We start from the raw sequence: 15,754 nt of genomic DNA on the forward strand, positions 1-15,754 counted from the left end.
ACACAGGTAATAAAACGTATCTACTGTTTAAAGAGCTGGAATAACCACCTGTCCTTCTCTCGATGGTATGGTTGACATCCCAATCACAGCTTTCTGTGCTCTATTATTGACATTGTCAGGTAGATGTGCCCAAAGTACAATATTGTAAACAATCAACCTAAGGCCATGAAACGTCAGATCCATGATATCGATGTTCTTGTGACCAATCTTTCAAGATGATATGCCACTGGAATCGACAAGCTGGATGGATCAGTGCATTGATGTGACATTGATGACAGTAGGGTTGTCAAGGTGATCTGTTTCAGGTCATGGACAAAGAGTTTCAGCCGGAGGCAAGTTCCTTTGAAATGTGTGTCTTTAAATTGAGCTGCTGATAAGATGAAGAGGTAATGATGAGACCTCTTTGTACAAAGTGCTCAACAGAGAAGGTCAACAATGTGATTCTAACTTGCAATGTCTTGCAAATATGAAATAAGATTCTGCACGGAAAGTAGCAATATTTCAAACGCCTTCACAGCTTTACAAAGAGATCGTAGGACAGGTATTTTCCCACAGTTCAATAAAAGCGACCAAAGTCTAAGGTTCGATTCCCCACATGTTTGCAGCCCAGTTCAGATGCTTCCCACTGTGATTTTACTGGAATATTGCTACAATTGGCGTACGGTTAACTCAATCAAAGCAGTATAACTCCAAAGCGGTATAATTGTAAGGGATAGTGACATCCTAAACGGGCAATCCATCAACATGTTGTTCAGTATGATTGGTAGTATAGAGAACTAAACTTGGATGTGTAAGAGCTTTTCTTTGTTGCACTTTTCTTATCACAGGAAATAATGTTGCATTTCAAAAGCGTCTTAACAAATTCCAAGCTGACAAACTAGTAAAATAATCAAAGATGAACTTTATCATAAGAACGTAAGGACTTGCAAACTTCGAAAAAGGGTACCAAGATTATTAAAACTGTGTAAGGCTGAACAGTAAAAAGACAGAACGACCCATGGCGATGTAAAACTGCACCATCATAAAGGAACTGTATCTTGTTTGTTCCATGTTCCATCAAACACTGCTGTACACTTTTTGGAGGCAAAAAGACGGCTCCAGGAAAATAATAGTTAATTTCCTGCCTTTCCATTATGTGCTGCGAGTAGCTGAGACCAACGTGTACACGTCCGAATGTCATACGATAGGGAATCCAGATCTAGACAAGCTGTCGCCAAATCTTTTCCAACATAATTTCACGTCGTCCACGTCAGTGGCAAATCGGAAAAAAAGTCTTCCGTCAATTTCATATTTTTATAAATGAAATTTTCATTTAGGTTTCCATGCATGAAACACTGACAACCAACGGTAAAAGTTATTGATCTCTAAAACAAATATATGACGTCAGAAGTGTATTTCAATGTGAAAATACATCTTTCGCTGTAGTAGCTGTATTTAATCATCATATCCGATGACTCTGAGTTTGGCGATGTATTTTAAGTCCGACTGAAAAAAAAATTAACAGGACGCTCTTGGAAAAAATCCTGATTTGTCTGATAGTAACAAAACAAATCACTTGTTCTTGATGTTTCCTTGTTTTATCGGTGCACAATTGACTTGTATCTGCATGTGTTTGTGATCTGTATAACCAGTGGGGCAGGGCACACATGTTTTGGTATCATATTTATTTCACTAAAGGTCGGAATGCTATGATCGACTCTACATTTAGCAGATATCTATTATACAATTGTTGATACCAGTACACTAATTGCAGCCATTGTCTGGTAAACATTAGTTTAACAATCATGATTACACAATACATGATTATTTTTGGATAGAAATATATTTCAATAGACATTGCACGCAAATTGTTTTTTGGCATTGGCAGTAATTTTTATATATATCCTCAGTGATAATCACTACTTGAAAGCAGTTTATGTTAATGATCTCCCACTTTGATCTTCATCTCTTCAAGTCCACATCTCTGTTGTTGAATCGGACTGAGACATTGGATATGGATTTTTCTTGACAAGAAAACTGATAGCCATTTGGAGACACAGTTCCTTCATGGAATCGGTTCCAATCCCAAATAGCAATAGAGATCCTTCCCATTGACTGCACTTTAAATTACGCAACTTGTCGCTGTTCAATAGCCATTATCCCGCCAGAGAGCATCTTGGCCCAGTTGTACTCAAGAGTATCCTGCCCCTGCAATCAGGCTCTTGAGAGAGGGGTTTTGTTTCAACTGCACAATAATGCAAGCGCCGTTTACAGTATTCTCAATAATAACCGTGTCCAAGTAACAGGCCCTTCAAATGATCGTCATGAGAACTTTCTCCCATTTGGTACAAGAACTTTTTCTCCTTGATATTTATCCTGTTCAAAAAGACGACCTCGCATTCTGACGGCTGCGTCTTCAACACGACTAATCAGACACAAGTCAAACACCCGGAAACCCATTCTAACTTCTCTGTGGGCAATAACTGGACAGACAGTAACATTTTTCTACCTCCTCAATAACACTTTGTGTGACCCAACTTCCTTAATGACCCTCGCAAAGATGATTGAGTAGGTTTCGAGTTGTCTGCCTTTGATTGGTCTGCTCTAAATGTAAATTGCACATAAACAACAACTCAGTCGTATGATCGAGTTAAATGAAATACAAATAGGAGACTCAGAATGGTATTAACCTGCTTAGAAGGGTGGAGTGATTTGGATTGAACTGCACACAACATAACAACACCATATGCATGTTAGTAGCTAAACGTGAAACAAACAAAACATGGATTGTTATTTCTAAAGGGAATTGTTGTAAGTTTAGCGATAATTCAATAAATAGCTTTTTTGCAAATTTACAAAAAAGCAAGGAAAAAACCGAAAAATACCCATACAAATCCCTTATGTTTGTAAGCAGAATCTTTCTTTATTGTGGTAGATATTTGAAATAACATGGGTGACAATGGATACGGGCATCGTACTCCTGCTTTGCACAGTAATTTGGCATCGTGTGCGACTAGGATCATTTTCATATTACATCTGCGTGAAATCCAGCCCGCTGGGAAGACCTGCACTTTCGACAAATATGAACCTCATGATCCAATGAAGCTTTGTGTTCATTTAGTCCAACTTCGTGTCTCAGAAATTAACATACTTTACAATTAAAAACCGGACATGAACTATATCGAATAAAGTGAAACGGCGTCCAAACACTCTCTGGATTTTGAGCCTGAATCTGTGGTAATCTTGTATCGCCACATATTCTAGACTTGCATGGGCTAAATTTGCTGTATATGTTTTAGAGTCTGTTTTATAGACTATCCATAATGTTTCATTGGATTGGGTGGGAATTTTATTTCATGAATGAAAACCCCCGAATGAATGACGAGATACATTGCGCCCCAGAAACGGATACATATTTAACATGCTTAACTTGTACATATTCAAGGCTCGCAGCCAATGCCATAAGAAATACGACTTCACACACTGTATCTGTGTGGGGAACAAACCCAGGCGTTATGTCCAATCAACGAACGCTTTAATCACCATGCCTCCTTTAACGCCCAAACCTCATACTCCCGAGCAGTAATGTTCTCACATTAATTTTGTATCATTTTTTTCCTTTTCAGATTCTTGTAAGAATTTCATAGAATGATCAAGTGCCCCAGTGATTGACACCATCAGCAGCGGTCTGCCCATTTGGTTTACGATGACATTCATTTTCCAAGTTCGGGAACCAGAAAACCCGACCTGCTTCTATCAATACAGAAATGCTAAAGATACGGAACTGGATTTTTCATGTCTTATTGAACAATATTGGGATCTGCAGTTATATGCTCTGGAATTGAATGAGGCAAGGAATACTATATTATACAAGTAGTCTATAAATGTTGTGCACATGCAACATTTTATAACTGCAAATGATTTTATAATTTTATAATTGTCCAATGACATGTTCGATACAGGCCTGTAAATATAGTAGTCGATATTGTGGTTCATATTCCAAATGGAGCCGTTATCAAACTGAATCCCTTCCCCCACGCTTCCTCCTCTGATATGATTAGCATTGAAGAATCCATCCAAACGGCGTCAAACGAAAATATAATTCGGTCTGCATGTGCTTTTAACAAACCCAAAACTAAGCCTCAAAAGAGATGCTAATAGACGTTGATGGGCTCTGCAATCACCCTGTAGCGAATTACACGGAACAATAGCCTGAGAATTGAGTTTGGATACCAGATAGGCAGCCCCTGCTTCGAGGATGAACAGCCCACCGTCAGACTGTATTGACTCACTGGAACACTTCCAGTCGATCACGTTCCATGGACATGATACGTTGATTCCAAGGGTCTTGGTGCACTTCTTTTATTGGATAATGCGACTGAATAAACTACAGTAATTGTTAATCTGTGATCTGTCTGGATGCGAGGACTGGTCAAAAGGTTCTAGGGCGACATAATTTCTTAGACTGGTGACACCAACTAATCTTATGAATGTTGCTGGACAGTGTTCTTCATCAGCACTTCCAGTTATTTTACCAGATAGATCAACTAGTTCGAAAGCAACAGATCTTTGAAACATACTGCGGCATACACACGAGTACAGCAGATTTGAGCTCATCATTACCGCATAGCGTTTTCCACAGAGATGTTCCTTCAGTTTCGGAAGGTGAAAGTCGCTTGTGGTCAGGTCAGGTGGATATGGAGGAAGAATAAGTTCTTCGAAGCCATATTGGTGTACTGCAGACTTTGCCAGTTGAGAGGTATGAGACGAAGCATTTTCATGTAAAATCAGAACTCCAGCCCTCAGCATCTCTCAGATTGTACACGTATGTATACCTCAGTATGCTTCAAGGACCTGAAGTAGTTCTCAGGGAATGCTGAGTTCATGTGCAGAGATTCTGCAGAATACGTGCTCAGAAAGAGACCATTTTTTCACAACACAAATCTGGATGTCAAGTAACGGGTAATTTTTTTCAATCTATTCTGTGCAGCATGGTAATTTGTATGGGTTAGTGTAAATGATATTCAAACCGTGACTTTTTATCGTCTGTGATCGTGCATTAACTGACGGAATGAAGCACCACCAGAGAGTTACGAAACTCCTTCATAATGTGTCATGCTGACGGAACGACTGTTTGTCCAGCGAGTTTACAGCCAGCGAAGTCCGCCCGGAAAGTAGCAGGGAATGCATGTGTATATGAATGTAGCCATCTGTCCAGGCGACAGACAACTAACATTATGTGATTTTACTGCTTCGTGACAATTATAGTAGTGAGCATGAGTTATTGTCGCTTTTTGAAATATTCCAATGACATGTCTGTAATGAAGACCGGAAATTAGTTTCGTACATCGTAATCACTTTGGCATTATAACGATTCATTCATTTTCTTAACGAACTGAATACGTGTACATTAATTGAACTAAAACTGCTGGAAAACACCAACAAATTGTGAATATTCATAGCGTGCTTACTCCGTTTTCGCCTCTGAAATATGTTAACACAATAAAATAAATCGTTATCAGTTATGATGTGCCATGCGTGCCTAGTTGCACGGCTATAAGCAAGAATCGCGTTTTATAACCCATCATTCGTTTTATTAGCGAACTAAGTATGTGTACACCAAGTGAACTAAAACTGATGGAAAGTGAAAAAAACAATGTGTATATTGACTGCAACACAGTTAACCCGGAAATATCACCGTTTAGTAAGCATATGAAATAGACACTTTGCTGAAAATAACAGCGTTATGATTAAACAAGGTTCTGCTAGGCTCCAATTCTGAAGCTATTCCATCAATCCATTGTCAGCTATAGTGCAGGATATAAGGTTATTTGTGGTAACTTAATGATATGAATAATGTACACTTAATGACTCGAACTAAACACTCCATCACCGATATAATTCATGTCTCAACATGTTCTCCATATACGGAGTCTCTAAATCTGATGGCTCTAGAATCCTGATAACAAGCATAAGTGTACTACACATGTTACAGGAACCGCAGCATTGCAACGATCACATTCTATTCAATATCTTCCATAATTGTGTTTTTTTTTCTCAGTCATGATTATGTATGGTTGATGTTTGAATTCAAGGAATTTGTCTTTTCCTCCACGTGTTGTTCATGAGTAAGATAAAATGTAATCAAACCAGCAATTAATGAAAGTCCTGTAAAAAATATCCCGCATTTCTGTCACTGAGTATAAAACATATGAACATCCAGAAACACAAGTTTGTTTTGTGCTGTTAATAGAGGTATTTCAAGACACTTGAAACCAACACATATGTTTCATCACAATTTGTCAACACCGAACACTTTAATGAAGACACTTGATGACTTTTTTTTCACTGTGAGAAAACTCATACAAGCTTCCATGAGTTCACACCAGTCATCGCAGTGTCACCACTGCATGTATAGAAAAGGCCACGGAGGAGAGTACGCAAGCTGTCATCCACGTACTGTACGTACGATACGCATTCGCCGTATTACAAAGGTCCTGGTTATCACAGCAGGTCTTAGTCACACAACCTCGGGTCGTGTACTGATCGTCTGTGCAGTTCTCGAAGTCGTCGTGCGAGTCGCATTCCCCGGCACAGCTCCGAACTGTCGACTTGTATTTAGTGTTGTCTGTTGGGCTGTACATCTCGAAAATCACCTTCTGAAACAGAGAAAAATCCAAGTCAGTGTACTGTAACGTTTCCAAAAGAGGTTCCGAATCCGAATGCTAAACATATGGATAACCACGCAATCCTGACAACGACGTTATCGGTGGTTTATTTTTACCGTCTATCAGCCCTAGCAAAGGAGAAGATCCCAAACTGATAGAGTCTTAGATATTTACAACTTCTTTGCACCCCACGAGCACAGGTGTGGTGCCGACAACCCCGGAAACATGATGAGGAAGCACTGGGATTCAAACTCACCATCACTGGTTTCTGAGAGACTGAGATACGAACGGTAGAAAGAATTAAACTGATTACAATTAAAGATATTTATTTGATTCAGTTATCTAACGACATATGTCGAGTAATTCTATCGAAATTCCTTTGAGTGATAAGTCCCTAAATGCGAATCTGAGAGAGAATGAATATGGACTCTGGAGCTGTGTTATCCTGAAAGATATCCATGTTCCCGAGAACAGACATACAATTGGTCACTGACAAGCTATTCAGACATGCAATGGCATCATCAGGTTAATCGAGTTTTCTTCATGGCGCTCCCCATGGTCCGAGATGGTGCAGCAGTCAATTACAGGCATCAGAGAAAAGTCATATATAAAGCATTATTCTCATTATATAATATAGGACTGGACATGGTCATATTTCATTATGGTGTATCAGGCAATGTGTCAATGTGTATTGTTCAGGTTACATAAAACTGCCATAGGAATCTGTGAAAGGGTTTTGGGGTTTCGATTTTGAGGAAGTTGCACTGCAGATTCTTTGCTAATGCAATGAATGTGTCATAAGTTACAGAGTCTCCTGATGTTGTCAAGCCATAAAGGATTTGCAGTAGGGATATCAAAATATCATATGCTTTTAACTTGTTTTCTTTACATACGTATTTTTTATGACAGTATATAGAAGAATTGAAGAATCGGCACATTGCTTGGCACCGTTTCTTTATATATGTAGGTGCAAGGATACAATTGCCCATTGATCATAATAGTTATGGTTATGTTTGACACTGTCGGTATTAATATAATGCCCATGAAGGTCCGGGGTACAATAGAAATCATGCTGACCATTGTCAGCGCGGCGTAAACTCACTCACTCACTCACTCACTCAATCACTCACCCGGTACATTAACGTTTCACAATCATGAAGCACCCGAAGTAAGTTTAATCGTCTAAGATCTGTAGACAGATTTCTTCCCCTTTACACTGAAGTCCCGGGCAAAAAAATGATACGCACGGATTTCCTTCTACTCACAGCTGACAGTCTAGGACGTGAAGAAATGTTGTCAAGTAGTTGTCCATTTCACACACGGAGACACTTGTCTTTACTTCTAACGTCACATTAATAAATTAATATATACAGAAAAAGAAAGACAGAATGAAAAAAATCCTCACCAGTCTGACAAACCGTATAATTTATGCAAGAATGCAAGTTAAGTAAAAACAAAACAACATTTTTTAAATAACAGCCTACAATGACCAGTGCCCTAGCAGCTCTTACCCTTTACTAACAACACTACCAAACCTCGCTGTCCTGTTAACACTTGCAATCCTCGCTTTTCTGCTGCAGCTTTTACAATGTTCGGTATCTTAACAACCCAAATTATCATAGCTTTCATTACAACCCTTACAATCTTCGCTACCCTAAGAGATGGTGATGATGTGATAAACCTATCGGGACCCACCAACCCACCAACGTTATTGTAGTAGTATTCTGTTTGAGGACAGAACGGCGATACAGCTCTTTAAGCTCAGTCGTGAACTCCGAAATGAATGTTAAAACTGGCATTTATGTCCAAGCTAGGCCCTGTATGCTTCACATAGTTTCCACTAAGTCCACAAGTGTAAATATTTACACTGCCCAATTCGTATTGTGCTCCACAACAGCTTGTAAAGAGGTTAACTTGGCGCTTATCATGCATTGCACATTTATCAGATGGCAAGCTTTTATATTCTCAAACGCATTGAATCTGCCTGGGAAATATATAGAACTTATTCCCGAAATCGCTATCGGCAATATTCATATGATCTGTTGTGATTAACTGGGCATTTCACACCAACTTTATTATGCCTAGCAGCCACCAATGCTTTGCCCCTCAGCGTTTGAATGTGAATACTGTCTCACTCTCTGCTGGACTGCACGCCACCAGCACTTCTGGAAAGACTTCAGTGTCTATTAACACTCATAGGCTATGTCCTTTTAGAATGAAGGTTTTCGGCTACAAGGTTTCTAGTTGGATGTCTGAATATTTTGCACTAGAATTATGAATATAATATTATTTCCAGTTTCTGATGATTCTTCATTTGGTTTCAGGAACAAAGTATATGTACAACAGTGTTAAAAAACCATGCTTTTGGAATGAAAAAATCTTTGTCAAAGTCATAAAATAAAACCATTGTGCGATTCCGACTCTTTCGGATGGAACATGCTGCGACGGTTCATGAATAGTGTAAGAATTGTCCATTGGTTAGGATTGCTTGTTGTAGGATTAAAAGTTGAAAGTAAGTCTGTTTGTTTGTTTGTTTGTTTGTTTTTGAGTTTGTTTGTTTTGCCAGATTTGTATTCAAAGATCATGGCGATATCGACATGTTTATCTACTCCACAGAAGAACCGAGATACAGGTTAGATCAAAACACAGGCCACTTGGCACATCTTCCTCTTGGACTGTATTGGATGGCAATTTCATAGATAAAGATCTCATACTCATCAGCAGCTCACGAAATGACGGGGAACCAAATGTACTATTGTTAGTTTACAACATTTTTTATTGTAATTATTGGGTTATTAGTTGACATTGTGATAAACTGAAATGCTATTTTGCATTTTAATATTGAGACGCTAGACCGCTCCGATTGTTTTAGCTGTAATACATCCAGGCTCGAATATCTATGCAGTAGGAATCTATGAGGCGTAGAAAGCAACATGAATATGAATCAATTAGTGAAACCAACTAATGACACAGATTGTTCTGAAGGGTTAGGCATGTTCACCTCTACTGACAATAATGTATTTTAAAACAAAAAAACCCCACAACAACAAAAAAAACAAACAAAAAAAACCCAATCTAAATATTGTACCGATTTGCAGTTAAATCGAGAAAGTAGATTCATCATCATACATGTTAGATTTATTTTAATCCTCACGACACTGCGACGACGCAAACCGACGTCAGTACGCCCACGTCAAGCGTTACGTGTCAGATGACTGATCACACAATACGAGTAGGCATCTAGCACTGTTACCATTGTACGCTGAAGGGAAGGCGTGACCTTTCCCAGAAAAGGAAGTTATCTCAGATTGCCAGGTTAACGTGGATGTCAAATGTCACATGACATCTTTGTGTGTCGGCGACTCTCTGGGGCGTGTACGGATGCAGTTACCCAATCCACAGAGTATAATGTCAGACGTTGACAGCGTACGGCGGCCATGTTGTAAAACTTCCGCTTTTAAATCGATGTATGAATAGATGCAGAGGGAAGTATTTATGAAGGTCAGATTCTTCATCAGAGTGCATTTCGTTCGTGCTTAAAGGTCGTTTTAGAAAGTAAGATCTTGATCTTAAACGTGATTTGTGGGTTTTTTGTGAATAGATTATAGCTTCCGGTTCGTGCAGGTTCATGTGTATAAAACATTGCAAACTTCCGAATGTCGTAAGCGTAATGTGTTTATTTGGGAGTTCACAAATTCAGATCACATTGTCTCTATATTTAGCTGTGTGTATGACTTAATGAACGATAAATCATTTTTCAATAGCATTTTCACTGATTTTTATATGTACTAAAACACATCGATGTTTTCATCGTTATAAAAAATTCAGAATCAAAGCATATTTGCTAAATTTACCTTTAATCATCGAAGAAAGGCATGCTGAAGGATGTCTCTTGTAATAATATTCCAGTACGTATCTATCCTCTTAAAGGATTACAGGATTAATTATGGTTTTATATCTTCCCAAAAGATAACCGGTTCTCGTATAGCTTTCTGGTATTCAACCACCTTCACAACGGATCACTGGAGTGTGGAATAGCCTGATCATGTAATTTTCCTATCCTATCTTCCTTCACAAATGTGAACTGATTTTAATAAAAGATTGATTTGATAACGTCGATAGCGCTCAGGCTTTAACAGATGTAAACAATTGAGACAATCCACTAATCAACATCATGAACAACGATCTATGCATTTGGGTTCTCATGACATGCAACAACCAAGCAAGCTAGCCTCTCACGTCGAATCCAGATCTTCATGAGTCCTTCACAGAGCACTACTGCAGCACTGATCTAGTTATTTCCCTGGGTTAAATACTCCAATATCTAAGTCAACCTCTATAAAGGGGTACTGAAAGCACATTATTCTGTTAATATCTGGTACCGTAACAAAGGAATCCGATATCTGCCTTAACAAAGAAGTCTTATATCTACATTACCAAAGGCATCCGCTGTCTGAGTCGGCCCAGCTACGACTTTATCTAACCTCAGTAAGCTCTGCTGAAGTCTAATCAGGCCAGATTCTATTGTGCATTTGTCAGCATGATTTGTATATGTCCAGGTTGGACGGCACCTGGAAATCCCCACATAAGCTGTTAGGTTTGATGTATCATCACCGCAACCTCACAGTCTAAATCATTCTTGAAAATGGGTTCATGACAGCAAGCCATCTGAGCATGAAACGTCTCCCATTGACATCATGGAAAATAGTAAGCCATTCAAAGCGAAAGGTTGATCACTGTCCACCAAAAACAATTACATCGAATTTAGACTTCAAACGGCACTTTCGTGTCTACTCTCATAAGTCCTTTTGCTGTTGGGGTATTTGAAGTAAGCTAAATACCAGGATCTGTCTCCCATCATCGTCAAGCAGTCTTGTGTGATCTCCATCGCATGAAATCCACGCTCGGTGGGACGTCAATGAACATGAAAGTGTCAATATTGGTGTCGTTGCTTAAGCCGTTGCGTTTCTTGCTCTGGTGATCGCAAATGATATAATTGCCCTACGAACCTTGTATGTTTTCAAGTTAAAGCTGATCCCTGTCACCCTCTAGTTCAGTGTGAGTGACTTGGGAAATCGGCTTATGTTCTTCATGCTATGTTTTCAGATATTAGCTTTTGATCCGTTTGGATCAATTTTCCCTCACGGTGGCATTTTCCTGTCCCTTGTTCCGTTTTCCTAGGTGCTGTTGTACACGCCAGCCTTGCTACTCTGACTGTCGTAAATGTGTATTTGGGCATGCGTCGTTAGCATGTGTTTAAGCATGTGTCATAACTCTGTGTGTGGGCAGCGGTAGTTAAGTATGTGTTAAGATATGTGTCACTAACTCTGTTAGGACGTGTGTCCAGGTCTGTGCCGGAGCATGTGTTGTAAATTTGTCTTTAGGCATGTGTTGTAAATCTGTCTTTGGGAATATACCGTATGTTGGTGTTTGGACATGTGTTGTAAATCTATATTTGGGCGTGTGTAGTAAGTCTGTGTCTGTGCGGTTTACTCCCATTACGCAGGCCTCCCAAAGCGTAGGCCTTCCAAAATGCAGACAGAAATAACACAGTAAATATTTGTGTCATGCTGGTCACCCAGAATTAACGAATGGGCAGGTCCACACTTTAGTATATATGGAGAACTGCAAGGAGCTAAGGGGACGTCCATGTCTAACACCAGTGAAGCATTAAAAAATATCAATTAGGTTATCGCCTTCGCCGACTACTACAGCAGACTTCACATAGTCATGTAAATAGTTTTTTTTATGGATACCAGTTCTATAAAAACATAAATAATTTGGGTTAAAAATGTCGAAGACTTTCTTCTAAGCCATGAAAGTGCAAGAAGAATCTACCTTTTCTGCCAACTTTGCTTTTGAACAATAGCTTGAAGAAAGAATATGTTGTCAACTGTTGAATGATGTTTTGAGTTGTTTTAACGGGCCTACGTTTTTGGAGGTCTGCGGTTAGGGAGAATACAGTCTGAGCATGTGTCGTAAATCGGTCTTTGGGCATATGCTGTAAGTCTATGGTTGGGAATGTGTCGGAAGTCTTTATTTGGGTATGTGTTGTAAGTCTGTGTTAGGGGGCGATCTGTGGCATAACTAAGATGTTAAAATATAGAAATATATGGACAAATGCAAGTTTAGAACTCTTCAGACGCGCCCACACCATGAGTGACCTTATTACTTCAGTCAGTGGAACAGCCGTCTTCCTTGTTTTCTTTCTGAGCTGAATCACACAACGAGGCAGGTAGAGAGAAAGACAGGTGCTTTTAAGTTTAGTTATGCTTGTCAATGCATTAATATGAACATCTTAGTGGTTATAATATGGGTTTCGTGATTGCAATACCAATCAAATAATTACACATAACTGCCCTTAAGGTAAGAAGGGAGAGCTTCTTTCTTGTCACAAGTGCCCCAACAATAGGTTCTGTGTAAGTGTGGAAATGTGTTGGCATTTCAGACTATGGTAACATTTCTGACAGAAGATGTCAACAAAACGTTACATCGTTTCGTAATCGAACCGACCAGGCCTCATTGCTTAAAACATAATGACACCAATGTTAACGGTTCTATACCGGGAACGACTATGACATTGATTTGAGGGGCACTTGTCACAGCGAAAGAATCTGCAGTGAAGGACGAGAAAGGCTTCAGCTTCTGCTGTCTCATTTGTTTATTCAAGTCGTGGGCGAATCAATATTTCTAACCGACTTTAACTTTCGTTATTCAATTTATATATTCTGGCTCCAGAAGAATCAATATTTCCAACCGATTTTCTGTCAAAATCAAAGCCACTCTTTCATTCATAAGCAACGTACTGTAAGATGTGTGAACACTGAAATACGACACACTATATCAAATGTTGTTTAATATAAATCAAGCTGAATACCATAATTCAGAAACGTTTAGTAGTGCAGATGTCAGAGTGGAGATGGCAACCACAATCAGTACAGATCGTTGAGTGGGGGTTCATATAAGAACCCTTCTAAACTTGAACACTTGAATTGTAATCAGAAACACCCGATTAGTCATTGATGCCTTTGTTCATTCATTTGTGCAGTTAACTTTCTCCAGTGGATACATGATTAAATTCTTTGCCTCAACATATGCTATAAATACATTAATCACATGTTTTGTTTGTTTGGAGCAGTCAGCAATCGGCGGTCAATAAATGATAGAGTCTGGACCAGACAATCCACTGATCAACAACATGGATATCGATCTTGGCAATTGGGAGAAGATGACATGAATAAACAAAGTCAGCTAGTCCGGCCGCCCGACCCCGATAGTTGTCTTCTAGGACAAGCATGGCTTGCTGATGACCAATTCCATCCCGGAGTTCACGGGTTTTATTGGCATATAATCACACATACGGGACGCACCTCTCAAACGCAATTTGCTGGATCCCATACAACAAGGTTAACCATTGAAAAGTTGTGTGTCTGTGGTTATAGCAGCTGACTGCATGTCCTCACCAACTATTTATTGGTAAACGCATCCCCTTACATGGTGTCAGTGGTGATGACGTAACATAACATATCATATTGGGGTTAGATTCTTTCCGATTACCCACAGATTGTAGTTCTCTTAGGGATTCGGAGCATCAGGATTCGATTCAACACTTTGACAGGCACCTGTTCGCCAGTCCACAAAGTTATTGATCTAACAATCTAAAAGTGGCTCCGACAAACCGGTAGTTTTATATCTTGTAGTTTGTACACTCTCTCTGAAATGGAAATCTTTAATGATTACGATAATGATAGGTTACCTGGCAGCACTGGTTGGGTTGACACACCTTCTTTGTGGCCTTGTAGTTCTCCGAGGGGTTCATGTCGCAGTTGTCTGCGATGCAGTGCCAACACTGGAGGGCCACTACCATGTCTGAAAATACGAAGTACACTTTACCATTACCGTATGACATTTTATGTATGTTTCTTATCAATATTCGCACGTACGCATACATCATATAAACGCAAATACATTGCGATTATTTGTGCTAGGTTTGTTATTTAAACTCCGGCAGCTCGCTGATACTAAACTGAAGTCATCAGCGTACGTTCTAACGATATTTGTAGAGTATGTGATTTTTCATTTACGGTTTAGTACCAGCACACAAGACAATAGCGCATTCCAATAAACATCCGTCGTTTTCCAAAGGCCAGTATGGAATAACTCGACTGTTCAAATGTTTTAATTTTCTTGGAAATACGTCTAGCCAAAATCTAATTCAGCGTAAAGTATTGCTTGCATGCTTTATTACGTTTTTCCTAACTCATCAATGTGTGGTAACATGTTAGGATATTAACTGATGCCATCTAGTAATGAAAGGTATTGCTGAAGTCGTCGGTGTACAGTAAAACTTTGAGACATTTTTGAAATACAAGCCAAAATTGATCTCAGTGCAGGGTTTTGCTTGCCTGCTTTATTATGCTTTTTCTCAGATGTTAGCCTAATATCATCAAGTAGTGCATGGGATAGCTGAAGTCGTCGGTGTACTGTAAAACCTTGAGACATTTTTGTCAGTATGTGAGCTTGAACGAAAGTGTGTATAGCAATCAGATTCAGGTGTGTCAGCTATATGTAGGATTAAAGCCTGAAGTGATGCAGTCCGTCGGGTTGAATTCCATTTTGGTAGACCCTTGTTCTTGACGGATCCAGTTTACAATCGGACCAAAACTTTTCACAAAAGTGTCTTGTGCTTTTACATTTGACTAAAGTTCGCGATGACCGAATTACCCTCATTCCTCCCCAAAACTAGATGGTTCGGTCCTTCTAGACTACCATGTAGTCTTTGACATAAACATATTTAAAAACAACTTAAATTGTCTAAATGAAATATAATGAAAAGGAACCCAGATTTCGATTATAAAGCTGTAGTAATCTTGACTTGCCAAACAGCTTATTCTCGCATGAGCTGCACTGGGTGCATTTGTTCCTAGGTCTATTTGCCAGACTACGTTTTCTCCCAGTATAATATCTTACTTATTTTTTGCTGATTCTAATCCGGATGTTCACAAACAGACAATTGCGGCTTATCAACGACCATCTGATATCAACGACCATCTGATATTCATTCATCCATTTGCGAACGTGTTTAGAAGCCCGGGCCTAGTTGCACG

General features: G+C 39.3%; 1 protein-coding gene across 1 annotated transcript in view; it reads right to left on the reverse strand.

Moving 5' to 3' along the window:
* Positions 1-5,306: 5,306 nt before the first annotated feature.
* The window catches only part of LOC137255990 (uncharacterized), a 44,136-nt gene continuing 33,688 nt past the window's right edge, over positions 5,307-15,754 (reverse strand). The window contains exons 2-3 of the mRNA XM_067793626.1: positions 14,404-14,516; positions 5,307-6,638 (exon numbers count right to left, since the gene is read on the reverse strand). Coding sequence (XP_067649727.1) covers positions 6,369-6,638; positions 14,404-14,516 — 383 coding nt within the window. The 3' untranslated portion in view covers positions 5,307-6,368. The remainder of the gene's footprint in view (positions 6,639-14,403; positions 14,517-15,754) is intronic.

The sequence above is a fragment of the Haliotis asinina genome, chromosome 11 (assembly GCF_037392515.1).
Source record: "Haliotis asinina isolate JCU_RB_2024 chromosome 11, JCU_Hal_asi_v2, whole genome shotgun sequence".
In the NCBI taxonomy this organism is placed as follows: Eukaryota; Metazoa; Mollusca; class Gastropoda; order Lepetellida; family Haliotidae; genus Haliotis; species Haliotis asinina.